Source organism: Pectinophora gossypiella, chromosome 10, assembly GCF_024362695.1.
Source record: "Pectinophora gossypiella chromosome 10, ilPecGoss1.1, whole genome shotgun sequence".
Classification (NCBI taxonomy): Eukaryota; Metazoa; Arthropoda; class Insecta; order Lepidoptera; family Gelechiidae; genus Pectinophora; species Pectinophora gossypiella.
The window spans coordinates 9,052,142-9,075,439 of record NC_065413.1 but is presented as its reverse complement, the minus strand read 5'-3'; the positions used below and the strand labels follow the sequence as shown (position 1 = coordinate 9,075,439).

The 23,298-nt window shown below is 37.6% G+C and overlaps 2 protein-coding genes across 2 annotated transcripts; one reads left to right on the top strand and one right to left on the bottom strand.

The window, feature by feature from the left end:
- Positions 1-561: 561 nt before the first annotated feature.
- LOC126370065 (luciferin 4-monooxygenase-like) lies at positions 562-9,919 on the top strand. The gene is made up of 9 exons (XM_050014713.1): positions 562-805; positions 1,575-1,782; positions 3,651-3,969; positions 4,937-5,096; positions 5,480-5,625; positions 6,247-6,379; positions 7,464-7,685; positions 8,691-8,861; positions 9,710-9,919. Exons 1-9 carry the CDS (start codon positions 689-691, stop codon positions 9,821-9,823), a joined length of 1,590 nt encoding a protein of 529 aa, XP_049870670.1. The 5' UTR covers positions 562-688; the 3' UTR covers positions 9,824-9,919.
- A 4,547-nt stretch (positions 9,920-14,466) lies between these two features.
- Positions 14,467-19,529, bottom strand: LOC126370064 (luciferin 4-monooxygenase-like). The gene is made up of 9 exons (XM_050014712.1): positions 19,323-19,529; positions 19,019-19,226; positions 18,057-18,378; positions 17,522-17,681; positions 17,305-17,448; positions 16,870-17,004; positions 16,123-16,344; positions 15,064-15,234; positions 14,467-14,650 (listed from the first exon to the last, which is right to left on the bottom strand). Exons 1-9 carry the CDS (start codon positions 19,440-19,442, stop codon positions 14,537-14,539), a joined length of 1,596 nt encoding a protein of 531 aa, XP_049870669.1. The 5' UTR covers positions 19,443-19,529; the 3' UTR covers positions 14,467-14,536.
- Between the last annotated feature and the right edge of the window lie 3,769 nt (positions 19,530-23,298).

Sequence of the window (23,298 nt, the reverse complement as noted above, 5' to 3'; positions counted from 1 at the left end):
ATGCCCGACCTCCTCAACTCGGTTTTCAGGGTTGTTATTGAGCAGCCAAAAGGCCATGAGCCAAAGGGTCATGTAACGACTACTACTTGATAAATAGTAGCCGGGGCGGACTCCTTAACGTACCCTCCGAAACACGGATCATTCAGACAGTCAGGTGATCAGCCTAGAATGACGTAACATAACTAGGGGTCAAAAAGCTTTTTTTTTGTGGTTGTCCCCACTGGGTTTCAAACCCGAGACCTCCGGATCGTGAGGACTACGCTCATAATATCAAATATAAACAAAACACACAGACTCATAAACGTGAATCTGCTGGGCTATTTAAATTGTTTTTTTTTACTTGTAAATAAGTTTGGCAAAGGTGGGCTCACATTACTATTTTTTGTAAAATAATGATAGTAACCTTATATTTATTAGTTAGCACACTCGAATAACAGTAATGATGAGGAAAATAAATATAACAATCCATTCCAAAAGCACTGTTTGAACGAAAAGTAAACAACACTATAAATAACAAGTAATAACGAGTAATTGACTATTCGAGCAATACATTACGCACAAGATTCATTCATTGCCTTTCTCAGCGTCATCTTAGTAAGTCGCGTACCTAAGTTTAGGCGAAATTCTCGTAACCATTTTAAAAACATAATACTAATATTTCTTTTCATTTATCATAAAACTAAATACAATGTTTAACAACAAATTGTACGTTTACGGAGATCAAGATGTTCAAGTTCCAGCTCATTTGAATTTTGGAAAATTTATATTAAATCATATTTTGCGTATGGGCGATGCAGTCGCTTTGGTGAGTCCTTTATATTAATTTCTTAATTGCATTCCATTTGGCTGTTGGCTGGTGTGCCGTTGTACATGTTGATTGAAAACGATCAATAAAGGTAAATAACAGGGTATGCGATCACGTTCCACTACATAGACCTGCCTGGTTGCCTGGAAGAGATTGCTACTTAGCAATAAGGCTGCCTATTGTACTCATCCTATTTTTCTTTTGTTTTTTATTTTGTTTTTTCCTGTTTGTGCAATAAAGTATTTGTTATGTTTCGTTATAGACATCATCAGAACAGCGAAGAAATAACCTGTCACAATTTTAATTTCCTCTTCGCTTCAGTTCACGAATGTTCAAGGCTAGAATGTATGCTAGCCTTTACTTAGTGTTCAATCTTCTCTAATCAGTTGAGACTATATTACAAAAACATCATAATTTGTTGCTGCCACTTAACGAAACGTCCTCATTAGTCAATCGATAATTCTTTATTGCATAAAGACATAAGTAAAGCGTACAAACGGATAAAATAAGCGCAATAGGCGGCCTTATTACACAGCAATTTCTGCCAGGCAACCTTACAGACATTACGACAGAGTAACAAAACTCGAAGAAAATTCTCATTAAAAAAACAAATGTTTGTTTTTTTTAATAATAAGTATTATTAAATATGCAAATTAAAAAAACAAACAGTGAAGAAATATCGAATTTCAATGTAGCTAAATCCTTATCACATGGGGCACAAGCATCAAAAAATTAAAAACATTTAGAACTCTTATGTGGTTTTACATAGGAAAATGCAGAATCAGGAGAGAAAATTACGTACAAGGAACTGGCAGAGTATGCTGTGAAGCTGTCTGTGGGACTGACTAACCTTGGAGTGAAGAAAGGTGACATCGTCGCATTGGGATCTGAGAAGCGTCTGCTGTTTGTTCCAACTGCTTTGGCTATTATTTTTAGCGGAGCAACTTACACTCCGTATGATTTTAAAAGTGGTCGAGGTAAGTGAAATTCAAAAATATCTTCATTCAGAAGGTAACAGAATACATCATAGTCATTTATTTGCTTAAAACATGGTATTTTAACATGGTAACAAGTGTAAATAAGTACATCATGTTTTGCTTATAAAAATAGGCATGCAATATTGGTAGTGCGACGGGTAATATTAAACAGTTTTAACTTTTTAATAATAAACAATAATAATATTCAATAATAAACAATTATAGTAAGTTATGAGGAGCTCGGTGGCGCAGCGGTTAACGCGCTCGGTCTGCGATTGTTGAAGTAAAGCAACTTTCGCAAAGGCCTGTCATAGGATGGGTGACCACAAAAAAAAGTTTTCATCTCGAGCACCTACGTGCTTCGGAAGGCACGTTAAGCCGTTGGACTCTGCTGCATTAGCAGTCGTTAATAACCAGCAATCCGCACTTGGCCCGCGTGATGGTTTAAGGCCCGATCTCCCTATCCATCCATAGGGAAGGCCCGTGCCAAAGCAGTGGGGACGTTAATGGGCTGGTGATGATGATGATAGTAAGTTATATAGTACAACAGGCGGCCTGATTGCTAAAGTAGCAATCTCTTCCAGGCAACCTTTAGGTATAGGAAATGAATTTAATAAAAGATTAGCGGGATAGACATTGAAAAAAAGAAAATATAAAACATTGTTATACAATTTAGTAATTTGGCTGATATCAGTTCCCAGACAGTTAATCCCATGCATATTTTCTAAGTAAACTTATAATAACCTTTTTTGCAACGTTTCTGTTTAATTACTGTCTTAAAACTATCCAAACGTAAATTAAAAAATATATTAAGAAATTGTAACTGTAATGTTCTGTCTTCATCGCTGTACTGCGGTTTGACATTACTCTTAATGGATGCAGATCCTTAGATTCTCTTTTATATATAATATATAAGAGTAAGAATAAAAATATTTTATTGCCAGTAACAGTTTACATTTTTTCTATAAGAACTAGGTAATTTTTAATATTCTAAGTACTCATACGGGCAAAAGAAATTGGATGAGCTTGTGCTGTGATGGACCCGTGTAACGGCACCATCCAGCGCTTATTTTCAGTCATTTCCTCTTTCTCTTTCCATCTTAGGACTTCGTATCAACAGTGGCTGCAAGTTGTCTTTGATTACTTGTGGCTCTGCCCACCCCATTTGGGATTACGGGCGTGAGTTTATGTATGTATGTATGTATGTTCCTCTTTCTGGGATATTGTGCAGAAGTAATTGTCATATCTGTGTTTACACTGATCTGGTATTAGAAATATTATTACTATAAGATATATTAGTATTAGTAATAATAGCCCAGGCTTTACGGTATATGTTATCCAATGATGACCACGCTATCTTCGGCTGTGTTGAATCTATTTGCATACTTGCTGCTGTAAATATATCTCTTTATTTAAGAGCTGCGCTCTTGTCGGTGGAGTAATCGCCTCCATTATCATCAAATTCACCTCGATATTTTGTAAATATTTAATTATCTTAAAATATAAAACAAGATCAAACAATTAATAAAAATAAGGCGTGCTTACAGTGGAGCAATAAAGCGATACCATCACTGGAAAAACCTGTACGTTCGTCGTCTAAAAACACACAACATTGCAATAAAAAATATGTACTAAACCTCTTGAGTTTATATCCATGTTTGGATCATAGCATAGGCAATTGTAATTGTTTTTCAGGACTTGTGCCGGTCTAATGGCAATAGGCTCACCATGCGCCACATATAATATGGGACTTAAACATAGTAGGCGAGGAGCGGGAGTACCTTATACTTTACACATCTGCCTACCCTTTCGGTGATACAGACGTGATACTATTTTTGTTAAGATTAACTTTTCTTGTACTTTTACAGCACACTTACAGCATAAAATGAAAATAACTCAGCCAAAGTATTTCATTTGCTCCGAATTGTTCTGGGAGACTAATAGAGAAGTGTTGGAAGGTTTCGAATCCGTAAAAACATTCATAAGTTTGGACAATTCTCCAAAAAAAGTTTCTGTGAGTTCATTGACATGTGACTGGGCTGCTGTTGATGTGGAGCAGTTTGAACCCACAGCAGTTGAAGGTCAAGTTGATACGGCCTTTGTTTTATATTCGTCTGGTACTACTGGCATGCCCAAAGGGGTAAAACTGTCGCACTTGAATTGTATTCTCAACAGTTTATCTCACGAGTGAGTATCTATAAAATATATAACTATTATAATCGTATAATTCAAAATAAATAACATAAAACGTTTATCATTGTTTATCACGCCGGGCGTATCGCAATGTCTCGTTCAGTGGATTATTTTTAGATGCATAATTCTGGAAAAATAAATATTACGAATTACGTTATATTTACGTACTTAATTGACTACCCTACTATCTAATATGTGTGTTATATCTACAGGGTATTAGTGACATCGTAACGAAAACTTTGAGAGATGATTCCGACCGTGATTCTGAGTTGATATCAAGTGGAATTTTCCGTCGCAAAAGGATGGAACTGAAAAAAAATTAAAAAAAAAACATAATTTTCGAGATGGAAAATTCCATTTGATATTAACTCAGAATCATATGTTCGCGAAAGAGAGTAGGCATCCTGGCTTTTAGCGTCTAATTGAATTATTCAGTCAGGTTACTAAGAAGAGGTTGCGTATTAAGAATGAAAAATATTTTGTAGCAACTATACTGTTAAAACTATTCTTAGTTGGCAACTGGTTGCGTATTAAGACAAAACATTCTTCATTCACAACTAGTTGCCAACAAAGGAGTAAAATTCTTCCTTTGCAACTGGTTGCGAAACGTGGTTGCGATGGCGGCCGAAGGGGAATCCCCCACAGTATTCGTTACGATGTTACTGACATCCTGTATATACGTGTTATTATAAACTGTATGTTCTCCTTAAATTAATAAAAATTTAATAAAATAAATAAGCTCTGATATTTAAAAACCTACGACACTCTGAAAACTCCGTCGACTGGGTTTACTAACTACCTAGCCAATAATAGAGCAATTTTTGTTTGTTGGGTAGTAGCGCTACTTAGCCCTGAACCGCTAAGTTTTAACTAAACTTTTTAACTAAAATGCACATGCAAAATACACACTGTTTATAATAATATATTTCAGAATTGTTACAATATTTATTCCTCTTTTTAGTTTCAAAGACAGTTCTTTAAAAACAGCTTATGTCACCGGAGACTGGTTTCACAATTATGATTCTTTTATGACATACAAAATGCTCGGTCTTGGAGTAAAAATTATCTACACGACGGAAGTGACGCCTGAAATTGTTGCCAAAGCACTCGAAAAACATCAGGTAAGAATTATTATACATCTACATACATTAACTCGCATTCAGAAACCGCAGTGGCGGCTAGCAACATATAATACATTTAGGTGGTGCGAAACCCCTTCAAAATACGGTTTTTGCCATTAATTTACGGCCACCGAAACATACTTAATTAAATTTAAAAATGTCGTTTACAGTCACACATTCTTTTTTGACGTGATTTATTGTAGATTTGACGGAAATGGCATTAACTACTTGGCCGGTCAAATGGGGATGCTGAGAGCTCGGCAGGTGTGCCCAATCCAGTTACTCCCCTGTAGATCCGGGGCTGCTAGCCAGGGTGGTCCTGTTTTGGCTGATATTCAGTCTGTAACTGGATTACAATTTTTATAAGCACATTATTTTTGCAGGTGAATATAGCGTTCTTGGTTCCGTCTGTAGTCAGTTGGCTTTCCAAAATAGATGAAGCAGACCACTATAATCTTGACTCTCTAAAAGTAGTATACTGTCGATCATCTCCGCTTCATGTAAAAACAATGGCTAAACTAAAACAAAGGTAAGTACCTATTCAATGATAAGTATTTACTTATAACTTATACGTATATATATATACATAAACTCACGCCTATCTCCCGGGGTAAGCAAGACTATAGAATTCCATTTGCTTCGATCTTGACGTACTTTTCTAGCTTCCTCCACATTCATCAATCGTTTCGGACACGCACGTGAATTAGAGATGTCCTTAGAAAACGTTCAGTACGAGATACTCTAAACCGGCATGGGCATATGAAACGATTGATGAAAGTGGAGGAAGCAAGAGAAGTGGGTCAGGATCGAAGCAAAAGGAATTCCAGTCTGTGCTTACCCCTGTGGGAAATAGGAGTGATTTTATGTATGTGTATAACCTAAATAACTTTTGCCACCAACTACTTAGTTTGAAATATTTTACAAAGTCGGACATCTTGATGATATTCGAACCTTAACCGCTACGATAATATTTCCCAAATCACATTTGACATGTAATTACTTATATAAAATAGGTAAGTACTTTAAGCACTATTGTGACAATGACCTTTTAAAACCAGTATTGGTACAGAGCACTTGGTAGCACAACTTTGCACACCTTACCATTATTTCGCCACTACAATGAGTGAGACAAGAATTATCCATTTTACAGGTTCCCTTCAATAAAACACGTGTTGCAAGGATATGGTATGACAGAAGCTGGTGAACTCACATCAGAGAACTGGGGTGCTAAAGGCCCAAGACCTGGTAGCGTTGGCGCGCCATCACCTGGCATCACTTTAAAGGCAAGATCGTCTGTCGTTATTACCATAATAATCATATTATCAAGTTTTTTGTTCAGAAAATATAATACATCGCCCAAAAATATTTATTTTAGTTGATAACTAGATAATATGGAGGAAGTGAGAGAAGTAACTCAGGATCGAAGCAGACGGAATTACATAGTCTCTGATTATCCCGGTGGGAAATAGGCGTGAGTTTATGTATGTAAGTAGTCAAACAAATCGATCCGTTGTAAATAAATCGTAGAATTAACCTTTCATTTTCGATGCTTTCACATTCATAACAACTTGATATTATTTTTGAAATTATTACATGGGACTTAAACATTGCTGGCGTGAACGAAACATTGTACATCCAGGTATCATAACTATATACAGGATGTTAGTGATATCGTAAAGAAAACTTTGAAGGATGGTTCAGACCATGATTCTGAGTTGATATCAAGTTTCCGTCGCAACAATATGGAAAGGAAAATAATTAAAAAAATACAAAATTTTCATGAATTTTCCGACAGGAAATTCTACTTGATATCAAGTCAGAATTATGGTCTGAATGAATCATCCCCCTCAGTATTCGTTACGATGTCACTAACACCCTGTAAAGTCACCAATTTCAAAGACACGTTCTTGTAGAATTCTCCATGGTGCTTTTTAAGGCAAAATAGGGCAGTGGTTTTCCTATTTCCTTCTGCCCCGCAGTACTCTGTCTGACGCCAGTGGGATGGCGCCCAGAATAGTCTATTTCAAAGCAGTACTAGGACTGCTGTCCTCTGCCTCTGAATAGTACTGTCAGTTACTGCTGCCCTCTGTCAGGGTCCAGGTTACAGCCACTGTGACTCTGGCTGATGGCGCCCATTTCCGCCTCTCTGCAACCGTTGAGGTCTTCCATTATAGTATATATAGTTATACGGCCTATCTAGCAGACCGATTTATTTGTCTACTTACACACACACACACACATACCTACATAAACTCGGCGTGAGGTATAACCTCAGCCTGTCCCTTTGGCAATACAGGTGTAATGCTATGTTATGTTGTGAAATTATTAATTAATACAATTTCATTCATATTATGATTATTACTGTAGGTTGAACATCCTGAAACTCGTCAAATCTTGGGACCCAATGAACACGGGGAAATAAGCTTAAGAGGTCCAGTCTTCATGGCAGGGTACATAGACGTCGACCCTTCAACGTACTTGGATGACCAAGGCTTCTTCAGAACCGGAGACTTGGGATATTATGATGAGGATGGATACTTCTACGTTATTGATAGACTGAAGGAAATGATCATACACGACGGTTACAAAGTACGTATCTGTGATCAATAAATAGATATTGTTCACTAAAATATAAAAAAGTATTAATAACTTAGAACGGCCTCCATGGTCCAGTGGTTGAGCGTTGGTCTCACGATCCGAAGGTCCCGGGTTCGAATCCCGGTGGGGAAATATCACAAAAAATACTTTGTGATCCCTAGTTTGGTTAGGACATTACAGGCTGATTACCTGATTGTCCGAAAGTAAGATGATCCGTGCTTCGGAAGGCACTACTTACTGATTTAAATAAGTAGTGGTTACATGAGTCATGCCAGGGGCTTTTGGCGGCTCAATAGTAACCCTGACACCAGAGAAGAAGATTAACAACTTACTATTAAAGTAGGCAAAAGCGACCTTCCTCTTCATATTATCTTCCAGATAATATTTAGGTAATACCATGTCTGGCATACAACCATGTAGAGCTCATACTTTACGTTATACTTTTATGGTTTTCTTCTCATTGACTTTCTATTGTTTTTTTGCTGGCAGGTTTTATATCAAGTCGATCGCAAAATGCCTTTCTGGCGTTCTAGCTCTTAATCTACCAACACTACCAATGCTAGATGCTTCATATAACATTTGTACTGTGACATTTGTGTGTGTGTGTATAATATTTCATAATATCGTCCTAACTTGTAACAGCCTCCGTGGTCTAGTGGTTAGAGCGTTAGGCTCACGATCTGGAGGTCCGGGTTGGATTCCCGATGGGGACATTGTCGAAATCACTTTGTGAGACTGTCCTTTGTTTGGTAAGGACTTTTCAGGCTTGAATCACCTGATTGTCCGAAAAAGTAAGCTGATTCCGTGCTTCGGAGGGCACGTTAAGCCGTTGGTCCCGGCTATTAGCCGTAAAAACACCTCCACCAACCCGCATTGGAGCAGCGTGGCGGAGTATACTCCATACCCCCCTCCGGTTGATTGAGGGGAGACCTGTGCCCAGCAGTGGGACGTATATAGGCTGTTTATGCATGTATGTAATATCGTCTTAACTTGTAGGTTGCTCCTTTGGAACTGGAGACCATATTATTGCTACACCCTGGAGTACGCGAGGCGGGGGTAGTTGGGAAACCAGACCCTGAATTCACAGAACTGCCTACGGCCTTTGTCGTCAGACAACCAGGGTCGTCGGTCACTGAACAAGAGCTGATCGATTTTGTCGCTGATGAGGTAAATGTATACATTAATAATATTAGTATACTACTTGAACTAGATGATTATTAAAATCAAACGGGTTAAAAGGAAATTCAGCTTATTATTCGGAGTTTTCGCGATTTGGCTGTTAAGATAAGATAAGATTGCATTCCTGATGTTTTACAGAGGTCTCAAAAGTAGAGGAAAGTACAAACAGGAGCCCTGTAAGGGCACTACAGCAACAACTTAAAATTATACACAATGAAAATAGAACACCAAGAATAAAAAAAGGTTAAGTTAAAAAAATACCACACCATACACTACTTCACAACACTACACTACACTACCACCACTACCAATACACTATAATACTGATTTACCATTTAGACTGTTTGCGATCACTGGTTATTTTGCCACTTGGACATTCTGCACCTAAACGGAATGATGCGACCTGGGGCCATAGCCAAATTGCAAATCATTATAACAATCGACACTGAGAGTAGGTAATTAAAATACATGGAATTGACAGTCATTTTATGTCAATTCCATACAGTATATTTATCACTGTCATTGTTAATTTGGTAGTTTCGTAGATTAAAGATAAATTATGAAATTTTAATTAAGTTTAATATTTTCTATTTAACTTTTTTATGAATTTTAATAAAAAAAAATGTAATAATATGTGCGATATTTTATCACGTTTTGCTATGACGTCACAGGTTGCTTTTTCCTACAAATTACAAAGTCATTTGGTTTTTTGATGTTTAGTAAAAAGTGACTAATTTGACTAGTAGGAAACTACCCTACTGTCGTTGGCTAAGGCGCCTTTCTTCAATAACACTAGTCAGTTATGTTTTTAATTTACCAACTATTGTGACTTTCAGGTATCACCACACATGCAACTGAAAGGTGGAATAAAGTTCATAAAAGAATTACCGAGGAATCCTCGAGGCAAGATTCTACGTCGTTGTCTGAGAGAAATGTTGAATGAAATATAATTTGAATATATTAATAATTATTATTGGTTTCTGTTACTGCCTGTAAGTTGCATTTGAATGAATTTGAAGCAGAAAAACTAACACAAAAAAATATATTATAATACTCTTCGAAGTAACTATTTTGTTTTCGAGCAGCATGGTGGCCCCGTATCCCCTCCAAATAATACAGAGAAGGCCTAGTAATATTCTGTTTATGTTATGTGTTGTAATCAATGGCCGATACGAAATTCCTATGTAGCCCCTCCGCGGATTGACTAGTATCTCCTAAATTTGGTCTATGTCTTTTGGCAAATCGTAAAATAGATAACAATAAAAATTGCATCTGTGCTGCACTGATGTGAAAAAACCAGCGGCTTATCTTCCTAGACATCGCCAATCGCCTGAGCGCGAGCGGATCATCTGTCACCATTTATCATATCAATTATAGGAATTCCTATCACATGAAACCGCGAGTTGTAATGAAACGTAACGTAAAGGTGTGAAAGAGAGAGCGAGGAGTGAGCGAGAGAGAAGGGAGGTTTGCGGAATGACAGGAAAATGGCGGTTGTTTTGAAAAAGGGAAAATGTACAAAATTATAAAAGGTATTAAATAAACAAGAGTAAAGAAATATAATCGTTAAGTGCAGCACTGTTGAGTGTATCTATATTTTGACAGTTCTGCGTGCTGTCTACCTAAAATTCGTTATAAACTATAAATTATGAATATGAATTTGACTTAGACTTGATTGCCCTCAATACAAAATGGTCACTTTGAATCACTCACGCACTTTAGAAGTTTTTTCCAAATATCAAAAACACGCCAAAAAAAAAAGGAAAGAAACCCTAAATTATAAATATAAATTTGACTTTTACTTGATTGCTCCACCTATAATACTACCGAGAGATCTTAACCCTCAATACAAAATAATACACTACTCTGTGCAACTTCTGTGCTGCATGCTGGGCCCAATAATAGTCAAATCTTGCTCTTGTAATATCGAAAATGTTTGTCTTCCTAACGTTATCACCTTTTCACAGGGTACGTAGCGTACCTAACCTGAAGATTTGACAGGTCCCGAAAATATAAAATATATATTGTAAGTAGGTATTTTAATTTGAACTTTTTGTTTGACAGGTAGCATGGTACATGCATCTCAAAGGCGGTATCAAGTTAATTTCAAAATTACCCGGAAGTACAATAGGGAAAATTTTACCCCGTGATCTGAGGGAAACGTTCAATGAATGAAATATAAATTACCTACCCATCTTTATCATAATGAAATTAATTTAGTAATTCATCTTATGAGTTTTATTTCGAAGGTATTAAGCCTCATACGTCTGATTCAGACGGTCCATGACAATCATTGTCGCGAAGTGATGTACCTTTTTTCATGTCTTTGCAAGCAAATTCTGGAGCGGCAAATTCTACTTACATCTATACTTATAATAAATCTGTAGAGAGGTCAATTCTGTACATTAAATATTTTTTCAAAATAACTATCAGGGGGTGATAAGTGATCGATACTGATGCCAAAAATGCAATCAGTAAAATTTTTGTCTGTCTGTCTGTCTGTCTGTATGTTCCTTATAGAAACAAAAACTACTGGACGGATTTTAATGAAACTTGGTACAATTATTCTTCACACTCCTGGACAGGTAATAGTATACTTTTCATCACGCTACAATCAATAGGAGCAGAGTAGTGAAGGGAAATCCTTTTGTATGAAAAATCTAAACCACTCAAGTTAGACGTTTGAAATTTGGCATGCAGGTACCTTAGATATCGTAGAGGTGCACTAAGAAAGGAATTCCCGAAATTCCTACGGGAACGGGAATTAGCGGGAAAATTCTTTTGTATGAAAAATCTAAACCACTCAAGTTAGACGTTTGACATTTGCAATGCAGGTACCTTAGATACCGTAGAGGTGCACTAATAAAGGAATTCCCGAAATTCCCACGGGAACGGGAATTAGCGGAAAAATCCTTTTGTATGAAAAATCTAAACCACTCAAGTTAGATGTTTGAAATTTGTCATGCAAGTACCTTAGATACCGTAGAAGTGTACTAAGAAAGGAATTTCCGAAATTCCCACGGGAACGGGAATTAGCGGGAAAATCCTTTTGTATGAAAAATCTAAACCACTCAAGTTAGACGTTTGAAATTTGTCATGCAGGTACCTTAGGTACCGTGGAGGTGCACTAAAAAGGAATTCCCAAAATTCTCACGGGAACGGGAATTAGCGGGAAAATCCTTTTGTATGAAAAATCTAAACCACTCAAGTTAGACGTTTGAAATTTGGCATGCAGGTACCTTAGATACCGTAGAGGTGCACTAAGAAAGGAATTCCCGAAATTCCCACGGGAACGGGAATTAGCGGAAAAATCCTTTTGTATGAAAAATCTAAACCATTCAAGTTAGATGTTTGAAATTTGTCATGCAAGTACCTTAGATACCGTAGAAGTGTACTAAGAAAGGAATTTCCGAAATTCCCACGGGAACGGGAATTAGCGGAAAAATCCTTTTGTATGAAAAATCTAAACCACTCAAGTTAGACGTTTGAAATTTGGCATGCAGATACCTTAGGTACCGTAGAGGTGCACTAAGAAAGGAATTCCCGAAATTCCCACGGGAACGGGAATTAGCGGGAAAATCCTTTTGTATGAAAAATCTAAACCATTCAAGTTAGATGTTTGAAATTTGTCATGCAAGTACCTTAGATACCGTAGAGGTGTACTAAGAAAGGAATTCCCGAAATTCCCACGGGAACGGGAATTAGCGGAAAAATCCTTTTGTATGAAAAATCTAAACCATTCAAGTTAGATGTTTGAAATTTGTCATGCAAGTACCTTAGATACCGTAGAGGTGTACTAAGAAAGGAATTCCCGAAATTCCCACGGGAACGGGAATTAGCGGAAAAATGCTTTTGTATGAAAAATCTAAACCACTCAAGTTAGACGTTTGAAATTTGGCATGCAGATACCTTAGGTACCGTAGAGGTGCACTAAGAAAGGAATTCCCGAAATTCCCACGGGAACGGGAATTAGCGGGAAAATCCTTTTGTATGAAAAATCTAAACCACTCAAGTTAGACGTTTGAAATTTGGCATGCAGGTACTTTAGTAAACTTAAAGCTTAGTTGCAACAGGATATTACAAAATTCCCACGGGAACGGTAGTTAGCGGGAAAAAACATTTGTATGAAAAAATCAAATCTAAATAAAAGGAGAAACTGACAGACTCAGTGACTGACACATCAACGCATAGCCTGAACGGCTAAACGTAGGCATTTGAAATTTGGAAGGAACATAGCTTAGGTACCGTAGAGGTGCACTAAGAAAGGAATTCCCGGAATTCCCACGGGAACGGAAATTAGCGGGAAAATCCTTTTGTATGAAAAATCTAAACCGCTTAAGTTAGACGCTTGAAATTTGGCATGCAGGTACCTTAGTTAACTTAAAGCTTATTTGCAACAGGATATTGCAAAATTCCCACGGAAACGGGAGTTAGCGGGAAAAAAACATTTGTATGAAAAAATCGAAACCGCGTAAGATAGATGTTTTCAATTCAATTCAATCAAATTATTTATTGCATTCCATGTAGTACAATGGGGTGTTACATAGGCATAGGAACTAAAACATGGACCCTGTAGGGCACAGCAACGTTGAAGGGAAGAGAGGAAGTGTGTATTAAAATTAAAACTCAATGAACAATCAATTAAAAAAAAATCAATTCAATCAATTGATTGCATGCATGCATACCTTAGTAAAAATAAAGTTTATTTTTGGCTGTATTTTGAAAAATGGGAGTTATTGGGAAAAAAATTGTATGAAAAAATCTAAACTGCATAAGTTAGATGCTTGAAATTTGATATGCACTCCCACACACACAAAGATCTCTCTCTTATATAACACGCCACGCGGACGAAGTCGCGGGCAAAAGCTAGTAATAAATAATTTACAAGTTATGAGATCAATTTACTATAATCTATTCTGATAGGACGTGACTGTTCTATTTGCCTTTTGATAGCGGAAGTCGCGCTTTCATGAGATAATATGCAGTTGCCCGGACTATTCTTATAGAAAAACTAAACTTAGCCGTGGTTTAAAAACATTAAACGTTTTATAACAAGAGCACTCGCGTACTGTTTCATTTTGCTCATTGGTTGGTCGCTTTGTTTGAAGGTTGTAAAAACATCGGGGGCAAAGCCTACCACTAACGACATTGAATCCCTCATTCACCTACACCCACTCGTCACGTGGACGGTTTTAAAGATAAACCCTCGGACGTGAGGATCATAAAGCTTGTTTAGATTACACTAATCTTAAACACGTGTTGTTTAAAACGTTGTAGCTTCCCTAGTAAGTAAATAGAATAAAAATATACATTATTATTAGTTTTCTTCTGTTGAATGCTGTTATTCGACATACTTAACTCGAAGGCGTCGCGTCAGATTTAAGTCACGAAAGTGATAGGGTGACAAACAACATCTTTCCATAGCAGGACACGAAGGGGCCGAAAACAAGAGAGTAGGTACGGGAAAAGCCCTTACCCTACAATAGAACTCTGAAGGCCATTAATAATAATAAATAAATAATCCTTTCCTTAATAAATCATTTAATAACAATATAGAATCCAAACACTTCACAAGACAGGTATTGGGTTCAGTAAAGACACTGCTAATTAAGTAATAATTATTGATTGTTGCCGGAAAGCAAACGAAGGATTAAAAAACCAAATTACATTACCTTAAGCATTTCTCTAAGATGTCGACGCGACAGTTTGCCAATAGCACTTCTCGGTAGTTTATCAATGAATTTGATTCCGCCCCTCAGCTGCATGTGCGGTGCTACCTGAAATCAAACACTAAATTAAATTGTGAAAGTAAACAAGTATAATACTTTACAAAATTCACACAAGATACAAATAATCTACAAAATACTGGTAAAATACCAAATGTGTCAATAAAGTTTCTTAGTAACAAATAATAAAAATATAAAAGGCTTGATAGTGCTGCTACGTTTTTAATGGGGCAAGACCAATACTGGAAACCACGTGATGTCAATTAGGTACCTGTCTGTACAGTCATGAGCAATATAATGTACTTACCCACTTTAGGACTCTGTCGCACTAACATATTTGACATTTAATGAGACTTACAGTTCAATTTGTCAAAAAAGTTAATGTGACATGGTACCAAAGTGTATACATATTAATTCTCGTGACCGTACATTTCTTCGTTACGAAAATTCAAATTCGGAATCACCTCGACATTAACGAATTCATGCAGTTGTTGTTCAGTGATAGTGGAGCCCGGCTGCCTGACGACGAAGGCCGTGGGCAGCTCTCCGTAGTCCGGCACTGGCGTCCCCACCACACCCGCCTCGCGCACTTCAGGATGCAGTTGGAGTATCGTCTCCAATTCCAGTGGAGACACCTACAAATAAAAACATGATAGACGTGTAAGAATAGTACACCTACTCTTCGCCACCCATTTTTAAGTCTCATGTAAAAGGGGGCGGGCACATTGCCATTCATCACCAGCCCATTATCGTCCCCACTGCTGGGGCACGGACCTTCCCTATGGATGGATAGGGAGATCGGGCCTTAAACCACCACGCGGGCCCAGTGCGGATTGGTGGTTATTAACGACTGCTAATGCAGTCCGAAGCACGGAGGAGCTCAAGATGAAAACATTGCCATCAACCGGGCACAAGTCCAAAAAAATAATAATAAAAATATCACACCACATTTAGATTCTGTTGTTTTAAGGGGCCTAGACGTGTTGGCTTCGCCCCACGGACGCTTTCCAAAAGTTCGGGACTCCATACGCCCGATATATGGGAACGGGAACGACTTTTTTATTTTTATTTATTTGCTAACCTCACTATCCTAAGGCCGAGATTTCCAGACACTATAGTTAAACAATGGGATTTGGATATTAAAATGACATTCGGTCTTAAGACGTTTTAAAAGCCACATTGTGAATCCAAAAAAAAAAACCGTAAAGGGACCCGTTTGTGGAGCTAAAGAGTGTCGCTTTTTATTATGAATTGTGCCCAGTTTAAGTGGAACTAAGTACAATTTTTGACGTGATTTATTGCAGATATGCCGCAAATGGCTTTAATTACTTGGCCGGAGTCAGCTACAAAGCAAATTATCAATTGCATTATCATAAGACGATTCTTGCATGTCTACTTATCAACTACAAAATTTTTCATAAAGAAAATGTCAGCTCTTTAATACCAAGTAACTATTTAAAGCTGTATCCCCTAAAAAGTAAAGAATAATTTCATATTATATTTCTTAGTCGAGTTATACGTACATTATAGCCATCGTAAATAATGATTTCTTTCAGTCTACCCATAATGTAGACGTATCCGTCTTCATCATAGTATCCCAGGTCTCCAGTCCTGAAGAAGCCTTCATCAACAATGTACGTAGATGGATCGACTCCAATGTACCCCTTCATGAATCCAAAACTCTTGATATAAATTTCCCCATGTTGGTTCGGGCCTAGAGTTTCACCCGTTTTTACATCCACCACCTGGAACAAAGTAACTCATTATCAAAAAAAGAGAGAGTAAGTAAGCCAATTGTAGATATCTAACGAAGTATCGAATCAAAAGAACAAGATTTTCTGTTAAAAATTCATTGTCACTTTTCCGTTTGACCACTATCTTGCCATCAGGTAAGTGACGATATGTGGCCTAAATTAGTGATAAGGAAATTATTGCTTAACCTTTCATCTCCCGTACTTAATGACTTATTTCCTTATTTTTTTCCGAAACACAACTCATATGACTGGACAATACTTCGCTATGTTCATTCAATTAGAAAATAGATGCACTTGTTATTACTACTTCTTCCAAACAATAGGAAACCGTTGTTTATTTCGGTATACCTATATGAATTCCTTTCATCTTAAGGCTGCCTGAAAGAAATTGCTGTTTAGCAATAATTACGCCGATTGTACTTCTGCTGTCATTTTGTAATGGTCCTTTATGTTGTGTGTATATGCAACGAAGTTTTTTTAATTGAATTGAATTGAAAGCTATATAAGGTTGTATACCTTCAAAGTAACTCCGGGTGCCACCCCGCCGACGCTGCCTGCTCTCGAACCCTTAGCAGCCCTGGCTTCTGACGTCAATTCACCAACTTCCGTCATACCGTAGCATTGCAACACCTCTTTTATCGAAGGTATCCTGTGTAAGTAAGTATTATGACATCCACTGCATATATAATTGTGGAGTAATATAAAACACGACTATTTGCTAATATATACATATATCTGCTAATATGTACCCATATATGTATGTATGTATATTTATGTATATGTAAATTGTGGAGCATATTATATATATAATATATGCTACACATTTTTTGTGCAATAATATAAAGATCATTGGTGCATAAATTAGTATTACTCGAAATAAATAAGTTATTGGAATCAATAACCCAAGATTCCAATAACTTATTTGTCATAGTTGTTCTGGCTTACTTTCCTTTGTTTTAACTTTTTCAACGTTTCTTTCTGTAACGCTGATCCTCCACAGCATACAACTTTTAAAGAGTCAATATTATGCAGCTCTCGTTCATCCATTTTGGTCAACCAGTTGATCATGGGTGGATATAAATATGCTAAGTTCACCTGAAATAATCAATAATAAATCTTTTATCTATTTAGTCTATATGTCTATTAGATCTTTTTCAACGTTCATTACCTTATGTTTTCGAAATGTTTTTGTAACTGTTTCTAGTGTTACTTCATTCGTATATACAATTTTCTTACCAAGTCCGAGCGCATTGAAGGTGGAATGTAAATCGTAACTATGAAACCAGTCAGCAGTTATATAAACTACTTCCAGCGATTCGTCTTTTATACTAAAAATAAAAGGCATCCATGATTAATCACTAATGTGACGTGATGAGATGATGACTTTCTTTATGTAGGTACTATTTTTAAACTTAGCGACTTTCTTTACTCATTGTAGACTTACCACGGCACATCAAAATATTGTCATACATAATCATTGTTACGAAATTCCATCATTCCATTCCGCCATCTGGCGGTATTACCAACCTTACCTTTATATACTTATGTGTTACAAGTACATACATACTATACATAATTAATTATAAGGTGTGGAGGAAGCAAGAGAAATGTGTCAGGATCGAAGCAAATGGAATTTCAGTCTCTAGGCAAATAGGCGTGTTAAGAGTTTTATGACTTTTAAATGTACAACAGATTATACTCACTCGTTACCCAGGCAGTTAATAATAAAGGTCAAATGTGCCACTTCCACTCCTTTGGGCATACCAGTAGTACCAGAAGAGTACATAATAAATAACGCGTCAACTTGACTTTTAACTGCTACTGGTTCAAACTGATTTACATCAAAATCTGGCAAGTTGCATATCAATGACCTCAGAAAGGTAAAGGATTTTAGTGAATCGTCCAAAGTCAGGAAAGTTTTTATGGATTTGCATTTTTCCAACACTACACGATTGGTCTCCCAAAACAGTTTGGAGCAAATAAAGTATGTTGGCTGAGATATTTGCAGTTTATGCTCCAAATGCGCTGCAACAATACAAATATCTCGTTACTTTACATCTTCATTAGTCAAAGGACATTTATATAAGATCCTAACGAACCTATTATTCTATCCATAAAGGCGGCCAACCAGCTCGCGACAACTAACTCTACAGGGCGCCGGCAGCGTGTTCAACATTTTCCCTCTTTCACCACTTATCGCTATCGACCCACTAGGGCCGATACCCTCAAATATAATTCTCTTAGATGACGCTCTGAGCTCTCCCTTTGTATGGTCAAGTAGATAATGCTATCTGAAGCAAATCTAACGGTAAGACACAGAAAAATACTTCATAAGTATAAAAAACCAAGTACTGGCGAAAACCAAGACTTCAAAAAGTAAGTTGACTATTCCGATACACCATAGAGTTCTGATGCCAATGCGTCAATGGACTTCGACCTAAACGAATCTTCAAAAATGCTAACCCAATGAGGAAATTTTATTTCCAGATCAATTTGAAGACCCCATACTGCTGACCGTCACTACAAAGAATAATTTAAAAAGTTACCTACATCTTAAGAACTATCGGGATTACGTAGACCAATTTGGTGTTGTGTTGTTTTACCTCGTCACTTATCAAACGATCTCTGTTGATAATATTTTAACTAAATAATGATAATATTTTACCTCGTCCGGTGTCGACGTCGAAAGGAGTACAACTTCCTCCACTTAAAACAACGGCCAGAGCAGTTGGAACAAACAGGACGCGTCTTTCAGATCCCAATGCTACGACGTCACCTTTCTTCACTCCAAGGTTAGTGAGTGCCACAGATAGTTTTACAGCATATTCCGCAAGTTCCTTGTAAGTCATTTTCTCACCTGTTTCTACATTTTCCTGTGTGAATTCATTCGATTTTAGGTAAAGGTAACATTCTATTTTTAAATCTATTTAGTAATTGCATGCTTACTAGCCAGCCCGATATCTACTTACCAAAGCGACTCTATCGCCCGGTACACGTCGAATTCGATTTAAAATGAATTTACCAAAATTCAAATGTGCTGGAACTTGCACATCCTGATCCCCGAATAGCCAGAGTTTATTAATAAACATTTTTGTTTTAATTGGTATTACTTTGTGTGTCGAATAAAACAGTAAACCGAGCGACTCAAGGTATGCAGCTGAAATATGTTGCAACGAAACAGCAAATATATTATTTGGTGTACACAGATAACACTGTACAATAATCTTAGTATCTTAATGATACTATTAAATATTTACTTACAAGATTAATCTTAAAAATAGGTAGGTACATCAACGCTGTTCTTCAAAACATAAATAGTGGTGACAGTTATAAAACTTCATATTATGTCACTAAGCCACAAAATAATCATATTATATTACACACGTAAATACAAAAACTCACGCCTATCTACCACAGGGATAAGCTGAGACTAAGGAATTCCATTTGCTTCGATCTTGGCATACTTCTCTTGGTTCCTCCACATTCATCAATAGTTTCATACACGCACGCCGCGCCGGTTCAGAGTAGATCTTACTGAACCTTTTCTAAGGTCATCTCCAATTTAGTCAATGTTCGTCCTTCTATTATATTTCATAAAATTTAACAATGAATAGGTATATAATAGTTGCAATCCCTTTCGGTAAGAGGCAGCTGAAAAAAATAAGTAAGTACCTAACAAAAGAAGCCTCAAAAAGAAGAAAGAAAGAAAATAAAGAAGAAAGAAAAATGAAGAAAGAAGTATTGGTAGCCTCTGTTTTAGGAACTTTTTTTACGTGCTTTATTGTAGATTTGCCGCAAATGGCACTATAACTACTTGGCCGGACAAATGGGGAGCGCTGAGGGTCACCTGGGCTGATTTATGAACGGTGCTACCTAAAATGAATTATTTAATTCCATTCCTTACCTGCCCACGTATTACTGTAGTACGAATCATGATTGAAGTTGGATTGGGTTAATTTGATCCGTCAATGCGGTGAATATTTGAGAATCCCACGCCATCATTTGCATTGGCAATTTTTTAAATGAAACTCCTTTAACATTTAAATCGACTGGTTCTACCCGAGTTCTACCTCGGAGCAATTTAGTCGTGGCTTTTCCCAAGAATGGTCCCCGCGGCTAGTAATAGGTTTCTTAAAAGGAAATCGAGTTAAACAGGCGTGATTGACTTAATTGTGGGAAAGCTTTATTTTCCGAGATTAAAGAATTACTTTGGAGATTGAAGTAATGGGATTACATCAGCAAAAGTAATCAGATTTTTGTGCCTGGTTTTTAATCATCCTTTCATTACTTACGTCTTTCATTTGTGCATATTATTGTCACTTTGTCAAATATAGAATTTAACATTTATTTATTTATGGCTTTATATTAGTACATCTATGATATTTGCAAAAGTGCCCCTTTGCAAATTTCTACTGAGACTTTTACTCTCGCATTATTAAAGTTCATATACGGCATTCTTTACGTCGTGCCAAAGAAAACATGTTGGTTACCTCAAAGGCAAGGCCTTGAATGGACGCGTGGAAGATTGAATATTTCGTTTACTTTACCTCCGTGGCTTGAATAGAGTTATGAAGTATATTTTCTTTCCTTTTTTTAACATGTTTGCGTTTGACCACAATCTAGCCTGCTCGTAAATGATGATGTAGCCTAAGGTGAAATACGCTGCTCGTAGTAAATGTACAAATCTCTAAGCGTAGCATCATCAAAACGAATTGTCTTTATAAAAGTAAGTATGTCGAATGAGTGCTGTAATATGTCGTTATTATTTATATAGAACGACGTTTAACCTACGTTTAACCCCTTATTTATCGAGATTCTTGTCATAACAGATAATTCGCATAACAAATTTTGTTAAAAACCCTTAAGTAAATAAAAGACTAAAAAAACAGAAAATTCATTTCTTCTAATGAAAATCTGCGTTCAGGGGTTTAAAAAGACCACTTCGAAGCAATTCTAAGAAAGCAATATTGCAATTTGATAGTTGCGCATATAAGGCCTCAAACTGGATGACAGCGGCAGCGGCGCGGCGGCGGCGGTGGTGCGGGAAGCGGCGCGTTCAAATGCTAAGATTTATATTGAAGTGTTCTCGATGGCAGCGCCGCGGGGAGCGGGGTACGAGCGGTGTCTCTGCGTTTGAAACTCGCCTTTTGGTTTCCTTTGTTCATTATAGGGATTCAGATCTTCTTTTGCCTATAATAAATCGTACGAAACAAAAGAACTACAATCGAAAATGCGTTGTCACCGTTTCGACATCGCGTTCATTTGAGACACAACTCTATACCGCCGCAACACCGCGCGATTTGGCCGCTGCTGGCATCGAGAACGGAACAGCGGCCGCCGCGCCGCTGCCGCTGTCATCCAGTTTGAGCCCTAAAAGTAAGTGCCCAAGGCAAAAAAATAACAAATAGCGATTTTGCTTTTGCTTCTGTAAGTATTATTTAGTCGTTACCTGAGCCATGTCTCCTCACACAAGAGAAGAAGAACGGCTAAAACCGGTGACGTCTATTTAATTTACTTTGGACATCCTACACATGACCCGCAGCATACGTGACCCCAGGGTGCGATTAAAGGAACGACACCTGCCGGCAGTGGTAGACTTCGTCCGTAGCCACACCACAGACGTAGATGGCTATATTTATATATTATATGTCGTTTGAGGAGCTCGGTGGCGCAGCGGTAAACGCGCTCGGTCTGCGATAGTTGAAGTAAAGCAACTTTCGCAAAGGCCGGTCATAGGATGGGTGACCACAAAAAAAATTTCATCTCGAGCTCCTCCGTGCTTCGGAAGGCACGTTAAGCCGTTGGTCCCGGCTGCATTAGCAGTCGTTAATAACCATCAATCCGCACTGGGCCCGCGTGATGGTTTAAGGCTCGATCTCCCTATCCATCCATAGGGAAGGCCCGTGCCCCAGCAGTGGGGTCGTTAATGAGCTGATGATGATATGTCGTTAAGAGACATGAATAGTGTTACTACAGGCTTCTGGAAGAAAGGTTCGGTCACAATTTACTCTTGTATGGTAAGATTATTATACTTACTACTTATGCAATTAACTGTTCAACCATCGAACTTCCAAACCTACAACACCGCAAAAGAAAAATAAAAATTCAAATCCTGCATTGAAAGTATATTTTAGATATTTTTTAAAGGTAGTATGCAAAAATGGAACATTGAAATGCAAATTGTGTTGCGATACTTTTCACATTCACTTAGTAAGAAATACGTACGGTCTCTAAAGCACTACCATTAGCACCGGTTGTTAACTGAGACGACCATTCTGTGTTCACTGACTCGTTCATAGAGTCTGCATAACATATAATTAACAAAGTAGCCCCTGAACGTCCGGCCGTCATACCCATGATTCGAACGTTGAATAAGTGAACGTAATAAAATAAATCCAGTAAGCCTGCATAATACTTGGGATTTTACGTGGCTTAGTAACGCTTATGAAGCTGTGAAACGGCCCACCCATATGCCAGAGACGGAATGCTCTTTTGAACAAACAAGGAAAATGAAATATAGATCTATGTCGGGATGGTTTATTTCATCTTTTGTTGTCGTCTCGCGGCCTGGTTCGCGTCACTCTGCGGCTAAAAAAGACGATTAAGCTTCCCGGTTTTCCATTGTGTTCGGTACTCAGTTTTATTAACGCGAAAATGCAGTAGCCCAATATAAAAACAATCCTGTTAGACATGAATAAAGACTGTAAAATGCTAATAGGTTTTAACTTTAAGCCAATAATCAACTTGAACATTTATCATCATTATCATCAGCCCACTGCAATCCACTGCTGGAGATAGGCCTCTCGCAAGGCGTGCAATAAAGCCCTATGCTCAACCTTACGCATCTAGTTGCTTCCAGCAACTTTCTGCAAGTCGTCCCGCCATCTTGCCAGGAGTCGACCCACACTGCATTTCCCTAGACGCGGTCTCCACTCCAGGACACAC

Coding starts and splice junctions, on each gene's coding strand:
- LOC126370064 (XM_050014712.1), bottom strand. CDS start 19,442: ATGTTTATTAATAAACTCTGGCTATTCGGGGATCAGGATGTGCAAGTT. Junction 17,682..18,056: donor ATTAACTGCCTGGGTAACGA/GTGAGTATAATC, acceptor TTTTATTTTTAG/TATAAAAGACGAATCGCTGG. Junction 15,235..16,122: donor TTATTTACGATGGCTATAAT/GTACGTATAACT, acceptor TTTTATTTGTAG/GTGTCTCCACTGGAATTGGA.
- LOC126370065 (XM_050014713.1), top strand. CDS start 689: ATGTTTAACAACAAATTGTACGTTTACGGAGATCAAGATGTTCAAGTT. Junction 3,970..4,936: donor CTCAACAGTTTATCTCACGA/GTGAGTATCTAT, acceptor TCCTCTTTTTAG/TTTCAAAGACAGTTCTTTAA. Junction 7,686..8,690: donor TCATACACGACGGTTACAAA/GTACGTATCTGT, acceptor CTTAACTTGTAG/GTTGCTCCTTTGGAACTGGA.